This window comes from Armigeres subalbatus, chromosome 1, assembly GCF_024139115.2.
Source record: "Armigeres subalbatus isolate Guangzhou_Male chromosome 1, GZ_Asu_2, whole genome shotgun sequence".
Lineage (NCBI taxonomy): Eukaryota > Metazoa > Arthropoda > Insecta > Diptera > Culicidae > Armigeres > Armigeres subalbatus.
Genome location: NC_085139.1, coordinates 233,756,691 through 233,773,529, shown reverse-complemented (window position 1 = coordinate 233,773,529; position 16,839 = coordinate 233,756,691). Strand labels below are relative to the sequence as shown.

The 16,839-nt window shown below is 40.1% G+C and overlaps 1 protein-coding gene across 28 annotated transcripts in view; it reads right to left on the bottom strand.

Moving 5' to 3' along the window:
• Positions 1-403: 403 nt before the first annotated feature.
• The window catches only part of LOC134205888 (inositol hexakisphosphate and diphosphoinositol-pentakisphosphate kinase 2), a 95,934-nt gene continuing 79,498 nt past the window's right edge, over positions 404-16,839 (bottom strand). For 27 of the 28 annotated variants that reach the window (XM_062681576.1, XM_062681575.1, XM_062681573.1 and 24 more), the window contains 3 exons: positions 5,797-5,935; positions 5,454-5,727; positions 404-1,584 (listed from right to left, as the gene is read on the bottom strand). In XM_062681576.1, coding sequence (XP_062537560.1) covers positions 526-1,584; positions 5,454-5,727; positions 5,797-5,935 — 1,472 coding nt within the window. In that variant the 3' untranslated portion in view covers positions 404-525. The remainder of the gene's footprint in view (positions 1,585-5,453; positions 5,728-5,796; positions 5,936-16,839) is intronic. The other variant, XM_062681560.1, reaches the window with a different exon arrangement.

Sequence of the window (16,839 nt, the reverse complement as noted above, 5' to 3'; positions counted from 1 at the left end):
TAACTGTGGAAGTGCTTAATGAACACTAAGCTGCGAGGCGGCTCTGTCCCAGTGTGGGGATGTAATGCCAATAAGAAGAAGAAGAAGAAGGTATAGCTGCTCAGAACAAAATATTTAACTTTTGATTAAGGAAAACGCAAATCATTACAATTTGTCTCCGCGTATAGAAACATTCATGAATCATGAATTGTACTCACCTGCATTGTCTGTAGACGCATCGTCGCTGGATTTTAGTTTTCATGTGCGACAAATATGCGATTATGGGTAGTGAACTCCAATTGAAAAGCTGCATACTCCTAAGAATCCTCCATTTCACTTTTAATCGCACGCTGCGCTTATCTATGCTCCACTAGACAGTATTTCCACAGGAATTTCTCAACTCCTATTTCACACAAGTCACAACTTTTAAGTTTCTAGCTCAGAAACATTTAATAGAATAAATAGCTATCCCTCCAGTGTCCTTCATTGATCACACTATTGATTCGAACAACGCTGTTTTTACTACCACATAAATCACTGTTTCAATCAATCTTTTTGCTTACTTTCTTCCTTAAATTCTAAAGCACCAACAGTCGATTCTCTTGCATTTAACACCGAAGATCTATTAACACTATCAACTTGGGTAACATTGCGATCCGCTTCCGAAACAATTAATGTCGTAAACCTACTACTTACACCAGCTGATCCAGCAGCCGCTCCTGTTAGGTGATTACCACCGTCCATTCTGGTACCAATTGCGTTGCTGTTAATGTTCTGCCTAATTTGATTCTTATTGTACCGATTGGCGGAATCCCGAGTTCCACCAGCTGCACTTCCGGGTGCAATCACCGTAGCAGTCGACGATGAAGGTCTCGCAATATCACTGGCTCGTCGTGCGATGTCATTCACCTGTACCTGATGGTAATCTGTTTTACCGTGGAAACTTTTCGTCACTCGGGTGATCCGGGGCGGTTCTATAAATCCTTCTCGTATTACCAACGCCCCCGGCGTTGGATTATTATTATTTAATCGTGTCGACATGGCCTTACTCGTTTTGGAGCATTTCTCATATTCGTGCTCCAGCATGCTGGTTAAATTTTTATCGATATTCGGAATGTCCTTCTGGAGTTCATCGAACGACATGTGCAAACGAACACCGGGTGGATCGCCGCTACTACAGGAAGTGGCTCGCCTCGTAGTAGCCAGTGACAATCGTTCACCTCTGAATTTTTCCACTTCATGCGCCAGATTCTTCGCCTCGGTCCGCGAGTCCTTCTCGTACAGACTGATCTGCTTCTGAATCCGAGTGGTGCGGAATCGATTTTCGATTTTGGGAGTTGCTCCTGCCGTGATCGGTGCGGATGAAGCCGGCGGCGCTGGTAGATCTGTTCGCAAGTTGCTAACCTCGTGGTGAACATTTTTCGAATCGTGGAGTAAGTCTTTTTGAAGTTGTTTGACGCTGCTTATGTTACCGCTGCCGCCTGGTGCTAGACTGAAGTTCTGACTAGAGATAGTTTCGTCACCTGGACCGACAATCGCCAAATCACCGGTACTCAGGCATGTGTCCGTTGAAATCGTGGCATCTTCGTCGTCTTCTTCGGTAATCTGAAAAAATGATTAAATTCGTAATACAATAGAATTGTTAACAAGTAAGTTAGTAAAAAAATAAGTCTTCGAAAACAACATTCCAAATCTTTAGATTACAACTCCTATCCCTACCTCCCCGTGGACCGGCCGTTATACTAGCATTTAGCAACCGTGAGGAATGCAAATCCCTCTACTTCATTAGAGCACACGCATATTTGCCTATGTTTGAATGGTGGTATAGCAGGTGGTGCGTTCGAAGGGATCAATGATGTGAACGTACCAAACGTAGGTAATCATGCCATCTATCAGAGCTGTCGCAACACACACCAACTACCAGAGCTGCGGCAACACATAGGCGCGTGATCGGATTCGTTCAATGAGAGAATGTGCAGATTGAGGTTCAAAAGTACTTCAACGTAGGCATCATCAACGCCCACAGTCCCCACTCTGAAACCTCTGGTGATGATATGGACGCATTATTCGCGCAGCTCAAACTTGAGTACAACAGCTGCTCAAGCCATGACGTCAAAATGAACATAACATATTTGAACTTCACAGGTTAATCAGGAGTATTGTTTAGAAGACAGACTATTGAAAAAATCAACAAGCACTCACTGGCTGACGACCAAAAATGGTCTGTGACAGACTGATTTTTCCGCCTCCGGGAATATGGGCCTTCTTCACAGCGTCTACCTGATAATGGACAAAGCGCGCCCAAAACTATCCGTCTTCAACAATGTTCGATATTGAAGACCACCTCGAAACGACCAAGAGTGGTCGAGGCAATCGGATGTCGCCACTACTTACACATCACGTTAAGGGACCGTTGGCGGAAGAGGATGAGCTCAACGGAAGCCGTCTTGTAGTCAAAGCAACTATTAACGACGCACCTGACAGCAACATCCCGTATGTAGCAGCATATTGATTCGACGAGAAATGCAGACGATTCTTCAAGAGAAGAACGCAGCGCGGGCGTTCGTTATAGCAAGGGACCCAACAGAACTTGGAATGTTATAGTCCGAAGCGGAGACAACAGATACGCTTTTTTAGAGACGCCGCACCGCCTTGAAGAAGCGAAGTCGGAGCAAGAAACGTGCATTTTTAATCGGAAGCTCAACGGATACCTCAAAGGCTTTGTGTCGATAGCCGAGATGCGTAGGGATAAGGATGGAAACATCTTGATGGACGAACGTTCAGCACTTTGAAAACCACCTAAATGGCACTTGGAACATAGGCAGTGAGGTTCAGGACGGCGGAAAATATGACCTGTCCAGCGCACGATAGATTGGTCGTACAAGACCGACGATTATGGAGCTCTACAATACGCCAGGAATAGGTGTATCAACGCTGTAGCCAACCAGGATCCAACAGCTCAAGATCGATAAATTAGCTAGTAATGGGATGGTATTAAAACTGAACTCATCAAGATGGATCCAGAAGAGTGGAAAGAAGCGGTCGTATGCCTCATGTACAAGATCCATGTGGCATATACTCCAGTTCGTTTCGTACTTGCTGTTTAATATTGCGGTAGAAGGTGTCTTTGGGAGAACCGGGTGTAGCAACTGGGGCACAATTTTCAACAGATTGAGCCAATTTGTTTGGCGGTCGAACATTAGAAAAGGTAGCCGATCCAGTGCTGATAAATTTTGTTTAATTCATTTGAACGCTGAAAAGTAAATCTGGTCAGCAATTTTTCACCGTTTCCATGCCGTCTCAATTGAGCAGTGCGTCTTGGAAATTGAGAGATGGAATGACTGGTGTTCGTAAAAAAATGGAAAATTCACATTCGGGTCAAAAAGCTCAATAATTTTAATTGAGATTTTACGGCACTGGGCCGATCTGTACACCCGCCTGGAACGAAAGGCGATTGGATCCTTGTGCTTTGTGAATTTTGCTTCACAATGATAGGAAGAGCCGACATCGAAGGATCAGTTATCCCTGTGGTAACTTTTCTGACACCTCTTGCTGAAAAGCTGACAATAACGTAAATCGGAAACAACGAAGGTGCGTCATTTGTGAAAGTGGGCCTCAAAAGAAACTCTACTTTTTACATAAAAAGGATTCACCCGCGTTAAATGAGTCATGTACAAAAACGCTCATAAGACTGGTGGTCCCTACGGACATGATACTTGGACCATGCGGACCTGATACTTGTACCAACACATGGGAGTTTTCTTTATTTTGCCACTCTTCGATTTATAAGTCGTACAGTCGTACAGTAATTTCTAAACATACATTTGGACAAATTATAATCGAAACTAGAAGACACTTCATTGAAACGACGGCAATACACATCTAACGGATTACTCTGTTCTGTGCAATGAATAGGCAATCGAAGAAAATCGGTTTTGGCGAGTAGTTCCGGCGAGGACGTTCCGATTTATGCTGTTCAAAAGCATCGGATAATCTACGTTGTCACACAATATGTCAAACAGGAACACTGGAACAGCAATATTCTCCTGCTATCCAAGGCCGACAAATCACCAAGACCGCAGCGATTTCCGCTGGGTGGCAGGCGGGCATAAATAGGCGGGGCTTATTGTACGCAAAAGTGACCTCGGGCTAGTCATGAAATACCAGGCAGTCTGAGCTGCAGTAGAGCTAGCACCTTTTAACTCCCGGACTAAATCTGACTGTAATACAGTCAGCTTTTTTCTATAACATCACTGCCAGCCAACGGGGTTTAGAATGGACACACACATACCATTTTTGACGATGTACAAGAGAATGGTGTGTGGCGGAGAAGGAGCCAACTCCATTTATTTCAAAATGATTTCCTAGCAGTTTTTAAGTTGATTGTTCCAGAAAATCCCATTGAAGTTTTCAGTGATTATACATGGGTTTGGAAAGCTCCTTAGAGAATTTAAAAAAAATTCTTCTAGACATTTTGGAGCCGAAAGTCGCGGAAGATACTTCCAGAATTTTTAAAGGACTTTTTTGAAAATCTTTGAAACCTTCTTATTGTTCCAAGAATTCTGCAGAACTCTCCCAAAAAAATCTCTAATACTATATTTGCACTACAACCTGAATAACATGTTATTCAAATAATCGACAAAAGAAAGCTCATCAAGATAGCCGAATAACATGTTACAAGGCCCTAGTGCGAACATAGTATAAGGATCTTGTTCAAGAATTCCTCATATAATTCCCTCCGGGAATTCCTTCAGGACAACCACAAGAAATTGTATCTAATGTTCCTCCAAGGATTTATGTGGGAATTTCATTACCAAAATTCTTCCAAAAATATTATATAATTAAAGGAATTATGTGGAATTTCTCATTCCTTAAAACACCTGGATCAGGAAATCTACCAGCTCACTTCCAATCACGGCAGACGGTTGAAGCAGCCTTCCGAAGCACGAAGCTCAAGTCTCCCTTTTGTCAGATCGCATGGCTAGTAGATATGCTTAAAACTGACCCCAGACTATCCGCACAATTATTGCATAAACTTTTCTGCATACAGGTGTGTAAGACCTGGTAACTGGTGTCATGTTACTGTGCATTGTACTGCGTTACATCATAAATAAAGAGGAGTCCTGTCGTTTACCTGACAATTCGTAGCCTTATAAATGGCATTGCTCGGCATATAGTGACAGATTGTTTGAATCGTTCCAGGGCAGCAACCAAAATGCGAATCTCACAAACGACGGAGAGAATTTTGGACATGTAACTAATAGTTGAAGCATACTGCGCAGCAGAATACAGAATACTCCGCAATAACAAACAGTATAATGTCGTTAAATTCTAAAGCATGTCGTCGAATATATTCATATAAAATGGTGAATATGGGCGGTAAGTAAAGTAGATTAGATACTGATCTTGAATTGAAGACTACTCAAGTAAGATCTGTGGATGTTTATATTCGAATAAGAAAGCAATCAACTTACCAAGTCATTGTTCGTATTTGTCGATCCTTTGGTAGCATCGTTCGTGTTGAACTCCCAATCCGAGCAGGTGCTTATGGGCGTCAGATCTCCGCTGATATCCAGTGTGGCGTCCTTACTAATCGGTGGAATCTTTGCAGGACTCTCCAAATTGATACTGGCTGCTAGTTGATCGTAGTTGAAGTGCGATCCCAGCACATTCAAATCATTGTCGATTATCGGGAAAATTTGTGGTAACTCGTCACGGTTACAACCTCCCGCACCCAACGCAATACTTCTGAATATATACAAAGACGTTGAAATATCGAAACATAAAATTTATGTGTTACTTTTTCGGAGTCCTTACCCATCGTTGCTGGCTATACTGGCCGACATGTCGCTACTGGGACAACCCCTGGAGAACATATCGCTGTAGTTGGGCGACGATGGCCCGCCACTGGACATGGCACTGATGCTGCTGGTCATACTGGAATGACCACTCCAGCCTTGGTGCACGAATGGTCATATCGACGAAAAGGGGACGAAGTTTGCAATTAGGTTACAGTAAAGAAAAAAATCAAGAATAGCAAAATGGACAACCACAAAATTTCAAAAGAAGTAGAAATAATCGCAAATATTATTATGGGTTTTACATAGATTTATAATAAGTATTTTTTAGGTGCAATTGCACTGAATATATTAAATATATTATACCTAGTAAAAATCAATATAATTAATTCTGTCATTTTGTCCTGACATGTTAAAACCTCTTGTCGTAGCAGATTTTAAATAGAATTCACCTAAAAAAGGATGGCATGCTAATTTTCTTATATCTCAGGACTTCAGGCCGCATACAATACCGCACAAGAAACTTGCAGAATCTTCATTGGCGGTCCAATATACTGTGGTTGAATCAAATGATGATGTTTTTTGTGAAGTACCTCATTTACGCATTTTTTTAAAAGCGAAGCTTGTGCTATTCGTCATCATAGTTGTCCTACACTATTTTCAGAAAGGAATCTGCTCTTTAATTTCTAAACATTGTAAACAATATAATATATAAGGTTACGGATTATATTCCCGGCAGGGTCTCTTTTCCAGCATATGCTCAAAAACCTAAAACAAAAACATTATTTTGCCAAAACTCCTCCGTAATCGTGTGTACTCACTCGAAAATTACGATGCAGCTAGTTGAAATTGAGCTTTGAGACGCATTTGCTGCTTTACAGGGTTGTGCCGAAACGCAATTACCTGTCGGGAATACATGACGATACCCTACTCGATCAGTTCTAGCATCATGATGCGATCAAATAGAGAACATTATTTTGATATTGAAATCAAATTGTAATTATAAATTGTTTTCAAATGTTTTCTTCATGATAGATTACATATTTGGATCTCATTTTGCTGTATACCTCTAATTTTTTTTATCGGGAAACAATATTAAAATTAGTTATCGCTTTGCTCTCATTGACCTGAGTAATCAAAATCTAAATGATTCAAATCATGAAACGATTGATGCAATGATCCAAATCATGAGTTGAATCATGAAGGATTCTCTTGATGAGATTTGTTAATGTGAGTTTTTCCCAATATTGATGTGCCGTCGACACAACAGAAAATCCTTAAAAACTGATTGAAGAGACCAATGTGTTCAGTTTTACGATTATTTAGTAATTTGTGATATTCAGATTAATACTCACTGACCCATATTCATTCTGAATTGACGGTGCAGAGCCGAATATGAAAATGTTTAGAAGTGAAGTGACAAAGAAGGCCGATGGGCTTCATAAAAAATAATAGAATATTTAAAGCTCTGATCAGCAGAGTAGCCATTGGGAAAGTAAGTACAGTGCGTGTGTTATTCGATGCGAGCGGATGAAAAAAATTACTATTTGATATTCGGTAGATCATGCGCTTGTATTGCGTTTAGCTAAGGAGAGCTAAGGCCGAGACAAGTGCGATCTTCTATAGCTTGCAGTAGCCATTGGGAAAGTAAGTACATTTCGTCTGTTATTCGACGCGAACGGATGAAAAAAATACCTATTTGATATTCGGTGGATCATGCGCTTGTATTGCGTTTTGCTCCGGTCGAGACAAGTGCAATCTTCCATAGTTTGTAGAAACTTTCGGGCAAGTAAGTACAGAATACTGCATGTCTGTTCGGTCGTCTAAAACGCGATCCTCAACAGTTTGCATATGCAGACCGGGCATGCATGGTAGGTAGTTTTCATGCTCGGTTCATAGACACGTCAAACGATCTGGTATCGTTGTGCTCGGTTTGCGATAGTAAGTTTGTTCTGCTTTGTGCGGCCGAATCATGGGTAGGTAAAATCATTATGTGTAAAGTATGGCACGGTCGTATTGCTTATCATAGTGAATCCAGATCCAACGATGCCTACCAACTAACGGATAATCCTTCCTGTGGTTTTTGTGGTGACGCAGAGGTAAATACGGTCTTCAAATAGCAAAAACCATCTACTAATATTCCTTCCCTCTTCCTAACTGACTACAAAGACGTAGCCGGCGCCGTTATTGATCATTTTTTCAACATTTGAGTCACTGAAACTTGCACACCGAGAATGCTTTAACAATTCCAGTCAATCATTCAGTTGATTCTTTGTGCAATTCCAAGGATTCTGGTAGTAGATGGTAGTAGATATACGTAGTCAGTCAAAGCTAAGCTAAGATTCTTGCGGTACATAGTTCGTGGCCTCACAACTGGATCTCAAACAACGAGCTCCATCGTCGTTGTCTCCTGAGCAGGGATTGAACTTATCATTTCATTATCATTTAGTATTCAGCCAATAACTCATTCCAGAGGCGGAATTCCGAAAAGTGTTGTATGGCGAACTTCTAGTGCTGATTCCCCTCTATAACTTTGTCTAAGAATACATTGCTCTATGTCTAATATTCACCGCGGGAAACGCTAGTATCATTTGATATATTAAATGATAATAACACTTATTATCATTTAGTATATTGAGTGATCCTAGCGTTTCACGCTGTTAATATTAGACATACAGCAATGTACCCTTACACAAAATTGTAGAGGGGAATCAGCACTAGAAGTCCGCCATACAACACTTTTTGGAATTCCGTCTCTGGAATGAGTTATTAGCTGAATACTAAATGATAATGAAATGATAAGTTCAATCCCTGCTCCTGAGGTTGATAGCAACTGAAATTCGGAGTCGGAAATGGGGCTGGGTCGGCCACGCCTTACGCCTTAGATCATCGACTCGCGGACGATTCGTAGTATTTCCTTCATCCTCCTTTCTCATTGTGTTTTTTTACTTTAGCTTTTTTCTTCTTTCAGCTTGATTCTTCCTTCTCCCTTCTTCTTCTTGCTGTCTTACTTCACATCACGCACTTCTCAAGAAACGCTTCACACTTCCCAATTATCATCTCGCACATTTTACTTCTCACCACTCACATCTCTTCTACTTCTTTTACTACTTCACTGTTCACTACTTTCTTCAAACATGTTAGCTTTCACTACTCACTTCTAACATCTCACTTTTCATTTCTCAATACTCACTTAACACTTCTCACGTCGAACATCTCACTATTCACACTTAAAACTTCAAACTTCTCATTTCTTACTTCACACACTAATAAGGAAACAAATTTCAATGCATTGGCCAAAATGCATTCAAACCAAACAACATTCGGTCAAATGAGCCCAACCAAACCATAGATATCCAGCTTTCTACGCTCGGTAATGGCGGCTTGTCGGTATGTAAAAATCAATCGATCACTGTACTTTTTGATACTAGCTCAATGAAAATAAATACTATTCTCATTGATACTATAGAGAAAAGCTCACTGGCGTTCATGTGTGAGGGGTAGGCAAAAAGGCCTTTTCGCCAGTGAGTTTTCCTCCAGCTAGTGTCAAAAGGTACAGTGACCGATTGATTTTTACACACTGACAAGCCGCCATTACCGAGCGTGGAAAACAAGATAAAGGGGGGACGAACCAAATTGCATTACTTTCAAACGACTATAACTGATTTTCAATAATAATGTTGAGTGAAATTAATTGAGAGCAGCGGTTCTCAACCTGGTACATGTACCCCTGGGGGTATCTTCACTGTTCTTAGGGGATACCTGAGTCAAAAATGTGTAATAGAGGATTTTATATTTAAATTTTTGGATTTTTTTTATTCGTTTTATTGTATATGATCTTGAAGTTTGAAACCGCCAGAGGTGAGCCAGCCAAGGGCTGAAAGCCTCTTAAATAAAGATAATAATAAGTTTGAAACGACTAATACTCTTTACTATACTGAATATTTGACGTTACTCTTTACTATACTGAATATTTGCCGTTACTTCCAGATAGAATGGAAGCAATTTATTCTGTTGAGCATATTTGTTGTCAAGTAGCACGAAACTAACCGCCAGAAATATATAAAATATCTATAAATAAATACCTATTTTGTCAAAAGCAGAAACTTTTTACAAACCAATAATGTAAAATCGAGGAAACTAAACATTAATACCCAAGGCATTACATATAGTGTGCCGCTAAGCACGCTCAAAGCGTTCATTCATTGGCACATTTGGTCACATAAATGATGGTTTTTAGAAGGTCCTTAGTACCCTGAAATTTATAAAGGCTGTACACTAATTGCGTAAGAGGTTGGGTATATTATTTTCTTTTATTTCTACAAAAAGTAGAGATTGAAAAACCCCTAGAAAACCCTCACGAAATTAATGTATAACACCATGGAAATCCTTGGATAAAAAGTAGCCACAACCTACGGTACATGACTTTGATTCATTGTTGTTACCATCCGAAGGAAATTATGATCTTAAAATATTTCGTCTTAGAAAATACTAACGACGCCGACTGAGATTGAGCTTAGTTAGACACATGGTAATGAATAAAGTAGACATGCTAGGGGAACTGTACCGGTTTTGGCCATGTTCCTAATTTGGCCAAATTTGCGAATAACTCCAAAAATAAAGCAATTCGCGAGGGTTTCATTAGTTCCAACAAAAGATATATCCCTCACGGTTCAACGCTGCTTTCGTCTGATCGATTATTTTGGAAAAATATGTATTTTCCAGGGTTGGCCAAATTAGGCACTAACTTGGCCAAAACCGGTGCACTTCCCCTATTCTTAAACCATTGAAAACATTTATTTCATAGGCGTTTCATTTGCTAAGGTTATGAAAATATTTTGCTGAACATCAGCATTAATAGCCGAAATTCAGTTTTAAAATTTACTGAGCTACGATGGTGCTCGATATTGCCGAGGTTAACCCGTAAAAGACCAGGACGAGCTTTTAATATTGAAAACCATGTATCTCGCGGGGTTTTAGAGGTTTTTGCTTGGGGGTCGTTTAATAATGATGTCACAGGTTTTAGGGGGAGGGAGTCTAAGATTTTGTGACAGTACATATGCTAGGTATACAAAAAAGCGTGACAGAGGGGGGAAGGTGGTTCTAAATCTAAATCTAAAATCTAAAAAAGTAGTGGACGTCATTGTTGAATCATCCCTTGGAATGTTCACTAAAATCAAGGTGCTTTTATGAACATGCACCCTCCCTCCCTCCCCATCCTCCCTCTTTTTATGGTTCTAAAAACTAGATGGCCCAAAAGTGCAAATTTAGGCAATTAGGGTAAAGTGCCTAATAGTGGACCCCCAACCAATAGTGGACCCTCCAGGCATTTTTGCATTATTACAGCACAATGTGAACTATGTGAACTATGATTTGATTACATGCATTGCAAATGCTATGGAAAGTAAAATTAAATGATTTTTTTACAATTCTATAAAAAATAAACACGAGAGTGTCCATTATAGGAATATTTTGGGGGGTCCATAATAGGGAAGAAGAACGTCACGAAATGGAACATGAAAATCAAATGAAGTGTCGACTATAGGAAAGCAATTTCGTTAATTTCAACTAATAACGTCGTGTATTTCAGTGTTTTATGTACGTATCCTTAGCCGTGCGATAAGATGCGCGGCTACAAAGCAAGACCATGCTGAGGGTGGCTGGGTTCGATTCCCGGTGCCGGTCTAGGCAATTTTCGGATTGGAAATTGTCTCGACTTCCCTGGGCATAAAAGTATCATCGTGTTAGCCTCATGATATACGAATGCAGAAATGGTAACTTGGTTTAGAAACCTCGCAGTTAATAACTGTGGAAGTGCTTAATGAATACTAAGCTGCGAGGCGGCTCTGTCCCAGTGTGGGGATGTAATGCCAATAAGAAGAAGATGTACGTATCGTGAAGAGGAAATGCAGAACTTGTTATTAGATATCAAGCAGACTTAAAATGTTGAAAATTTTTACTCCTTATTCCAGGAAAAGCAAAATTCCGCGACTAGGGGGTCCACTATTGGGCATTTTACCCTATATATAGAACTGGTCTTATTTGACGATTTATCGGCCCGTATGAACAGGAACTCTCTTCAATATAATTAAATTGTATGAGAGTTAGCATTAGCATTAGCATTGAGCATTTCGCATAAATTCGTAGGTGGTACAAGTCAAGACTATTGTATGAGAGTAGCATCACTTTGATCCGTCACCACAGATATTGATTTGGGACCAGTGTTTTAAAATGTCATTTGCATTCGTTTGAATAATTTTTCCAGAACTTTTTTCAGTAGTTAACTATCAACTATCAAGTATGACGAACTTATAGCGCTTAAATGTGGCTACAACTTTGTCTAACAAGAAACTGCTGTAAATATGTAATCTGGGGCGTGGGAGGCAAAATGTCATTCAAATGACATTATGTCAAATGACACGCGACATTTTGCAGAGATTTCACTCTCTAGCTTCAAATGTTATATTTAGAGCAATGTACCCTTGCACAAAAATATAGCACTACACTGAAGTAAATTTGGCTTCTGAAGAAAGTTATCAACAAATTAGTCAAATGACATGCAGATGACATTTTACAAGACAGTTTGGGACTAATCACTATCTCTTAGATGGAAGCAATGCACTCTCCAATAGTCGAGATCTGTCCTGGCCACGTCCTTGCGAATGCTGAGGAAGGGGAAGGATGGTTAGTTGGACACATACTTAAGAGCGCCAGCTCACCGGATAATTTATTTTGATCCACAAATTTTTCCTTCTCGTCGCTTCTACAGATAAATTTTACAAGTATATTTACAAAAATTAAGGCCCGGGAATCGAACCCAAAACAATTTTGAAATATTTATAGGGCCCACTATAACCACGCCACCACATGAACTGATTGAAAATAGAAAGAAAAACTGCTGTATTAAACCTTTACTTATCGTGGCGCATCGTCAGATTCAATCAGTTTGGAGAGCAGCATTAAATTTTCGCGAAACATGGAAAGAGGAATAACAATTTTTCGCACCATCACTTGTGTCGGAGTTTATCGCATTGTAATAAATCCGGATAAAATGGATGGTGGAGCAATCTGTTGTCGCGTAAGTGAGTGAGAAATCCGAAACCTGGTTATAACCAGAGATGCATCCTGAACAGAACTAGTGCCAAGAGCGCGCCTTGGTGTTCTAAATTTTGAACTCTGAACACAGTTCAGTGTGCACTGGGTTGGTACGCAAGCAAAACGATCATGGTAACTAAGATTCCTTAGATTTGGAACTATGCAAACACATACGAGCATGCCTGATTTCTATCCGTTAGATGCCTATGTGTTCCATTACTAGCCGAAAAATGAGTAGCATGCCGTCGCTTGAGTTTGTTTTCCTAAGATACAAGTTGCTAAGTTAGGTCAGTGCTCTTGAACAGTGTGCAGTGTTCAGAACTTTTTGAACACGAACACGCGTTCTAGTGTTCAGGTGCATCTCTGGTTATAACAGTAGGAATCGTTTTGGTAGAACGTGACACACAGAAAGAACTAAGATAGAAATACAAAGTAGAAAAGGGACGAGCCTGGAATTGAACCCACGACCTCCTGCTTATAAGGCAGAAGCGGTAGCCACTAGAACACCGAGCTCGTCTTCTATAATTAAATTGTATGAGTTAAGACCTCCTATACCTCTGGACGATTGTGGTGAAGTTGCTCTGAATAAATGAAAATGTTATATGAACCTACAGTAATCCAACATGTCCATATAAGTCCCTAGAGCCCTTACGAAAGCTTCACCATTCAAATAAGTTGAACGCAGATATACTAGGGTCTCCAAATTGTCTGGGAGTTGAGTTCAATTAGTCTACCAGGTTAACTAGGCCTGGCATCAAACCGATAGCAACCCAACGTGTCCATATAAGTCTCTAGAGCCCTTGTGAATGCTTCACCATTAAAATAAGTCCAACGCAGATGTTCTAGGGTCTCCAAATTGTCCGGGAATTGAGTTCAACTACGCCTGGCATTAAACCGATAGCAACCCAGGGTGTCCATATAAGTCCTTAGAGCTATTTTGAGTGCTTCACCATTCAAATAAGTCCAACGGTTTAGGGTCTAGGGAGTTGAGTTTAATTGATCTCCCAGGTAAACTACGGCTGGTATAAAATTGATAGCAACCCAGTGAGTCCATGAAAGTCCCTAGAGCAAGAGCTCAAACATTCAAATAAGTCCAACGCAGATGTTTTAGGTTCTCCAAATTGTCCGGGAGTTGAGTTCAATTGATCTACCAAGTAAACTACGCCTGGCGTCGAACCGATAGCAACCCAGCACGGCCATATAAGTCCCTAGAGCCCTTGTGAATGCTTCAGCATTCAAATAAGTCCAACGCAGATGTTCTAGGGTCTCTAAATTGTTCAGGAGTTGAGTTCAGTTGGTCAACTACGCCTGGTATCAAACCGATAGCAACTTAGCGTGTCCATATAAGAGCCTTAGAGCCCTTATGAATGCTTCATCATTCAAAAAAGTCCAATGCAGATGTTCTAGGGTCTCCAAATTGTCCAAGAGTTGAGTTCAATTGATCTACTAGGTTAACTACGCCGAACATCAAACCGATACCAACCCATCGTTTCCGCACAAGTCTCTAGAGTCCCTATGAATGCTTTAATATTCAAATAAGCCCAACGCAGATGTTATAGGTTCTCTAAATTGTCTGGGAGTTGAGTTCAATTGGTCTACCAGGTCAACTACGCCGGGCATCAAACCGATAGCAACGCAACGTGTTCATAATAGTTCCTAGAACCCCAGTGAATTTTTCACCATTCAAATAAGTCCAACTCAGATGTTCTGGGGTCTTCAAATTGTCCGGGAGTTGAGTTTAATTGATCTACCAGTATCGTACGGCATACTCGTACGGCCGAGTTGCCGAATAATATGCAATTAATTGTTGATCTACCAGGTCAACTACGCCGGGCATCAAACCAATAGCAACCCAGCGTGTCCGTCCAAGTCTCTAGAGTACCTATGAATGCTTTACTATTCAAATAAGTCCAATGCAGATGTTCTAGGTTCTCTGAATTGTCCGTGAGTTGAGTTCAATTGAACTAGTAGGTCAACTACGCCGGGTATCAAACTGATAGCAACGCATCGTGTCCATATAAGTCCTTAGAACCCTTGTGAATGCTTCACCATTTAAATAAGTCCAACGCAGATGTTCTAGAGTCTAAAAATTATCCGGAAGTTGAGTTCAATTGATCTACCAGGTCAACTACGCCTGGTATCAAATTGATAGCAACCCAAAGTATCCATGAAAGTCCCTAGAGCCCTTGCAAGAGCTCAACCATTCAAATAAGTTCAACGCAGATGTTTTAGGTTCTCCAAATTGTCCGGGAGTTGAGTTCAATTGATTTACCAGGTCAACTACGCCTGGCATCAAACCGATAGCAACCCAGCGTGTCCATATAAGTCCTTAGAGCTATTGTGAATGCTTCACTATTCAAATAAGTCCAACGCAAATGTTCTAGGGTCATTAAACATCAGTTATTCTCGGTCCTCCAAATTGTTCTGAAATAAATTTCAATTGTTCAACCAGGTAGGCTGCGAGCAAAATGTCATTGCTAAATCGTAATAACTCCTACTTAACAAGATTAAAAGGTCATTTAAACGCATGTTTGAATGTTTTTTTCTGTGTACTCCTGTCTAGAAAGTAGGAGGTTGAGGGTTCAAGTCGTACCAGGACACGTGGATTTCGGAAACATGTACAGTAGCCGTTCGATAACTGCAACATGTTTACTCTTCAGTTAACGAATGCCGTTCGATAACTGCAACGCATTTTAGACGTCAAACGGTTGTCAATCGACGTCAGATGCAATAAAAGTGCATCTAAATGTGCAGCGCAATGCAGCTGTCATTGAGTTTAACGTCAGTTTGAAGTTTAGCGGTCCAATAACTGCAAAACTTTTGCAACTATCGAATTCCAGTTAAAAAGCATTGCAGTTTAATGACTTGCAGTTATCGAACGTCTACTGTAGTGCGCATATGCACATGCAAGATGTGACAAAACAAGTGACTATTGTAGAACCTGTCCTCCTCTTAAAACACTTTTAATTATTGCTCAAGTATAATGCATGCCATTCAATGAGGGATTGGAATTAGAAATGCCGTAAAAATTGTGTAAGCAATTAACATAGATTTCAAAGGTGAATCAATTGTATTTTTAACATCATTAACTATCGAAACAATGATTCATGTGTTTAGATAGACATTTTATTTATTAAATTTAAGCCTAAATTAAATTTGCACCAAATCCGTGCGAAAGCTTTACATATCTATGTAAATCTGCAAAAACCACGAAATCCTCGCACAGAAGTAGGAGTAAAAGGAGTAAATTAAAGCTATATCTGGAATAGGGGCTAATGTCGCTAGAGAGAGTTCTCTTAACTAACTTTTCCTCTTTTATAAAAGGTACTGCCAGAGGACTTGCTAGCACTTCGCCACCCAATAACGATAGAAAATAATGAAAACTTGCCTTCTGATGTACATAATAAAGAAATCCTTCGCCTGTCGCTTTTATTTAAAAGAGGGGAAGTCGATGGAAAGAATCCTCTCTTGTGGCATTCCCCCTTTTACCAGATACTTGAATTAGTCCTTTTGAGCAGAATTAAGGCTGTTACCACTTAGCCAGCATTAACAACATGGAAAGAAGTACTACATAAGTAGATAGACAAAACAAACCTAAAGCACGACAGAGGAGAATAAAGCGCGAGATGCACTAAATGTAGAAATGAAAAAAAAAATACATTATAATTGAACAGACATATTAAAACTAGTTATAGCTCAGGGAAGATCTTCAAATTCATTAACAAAAATAAACCAAAGTAAAAACTGCTGTAATGCTTCATTATAATTGACTCTTCTGGGCAAATATGAAAAAGTAGAACACAAAAGCATCTAAAACATAATAAACCATGCATGTATGCATACTGCGACGCTACAGTTGTTACAAACAGATATATCCCTAAATATAATTCTAACAGAATATTGAGCAGCAAAAAGAATCTTATAGATTCATCAGTCGCAAGTAAGTGAAAGTTTACCCTATGAGGAT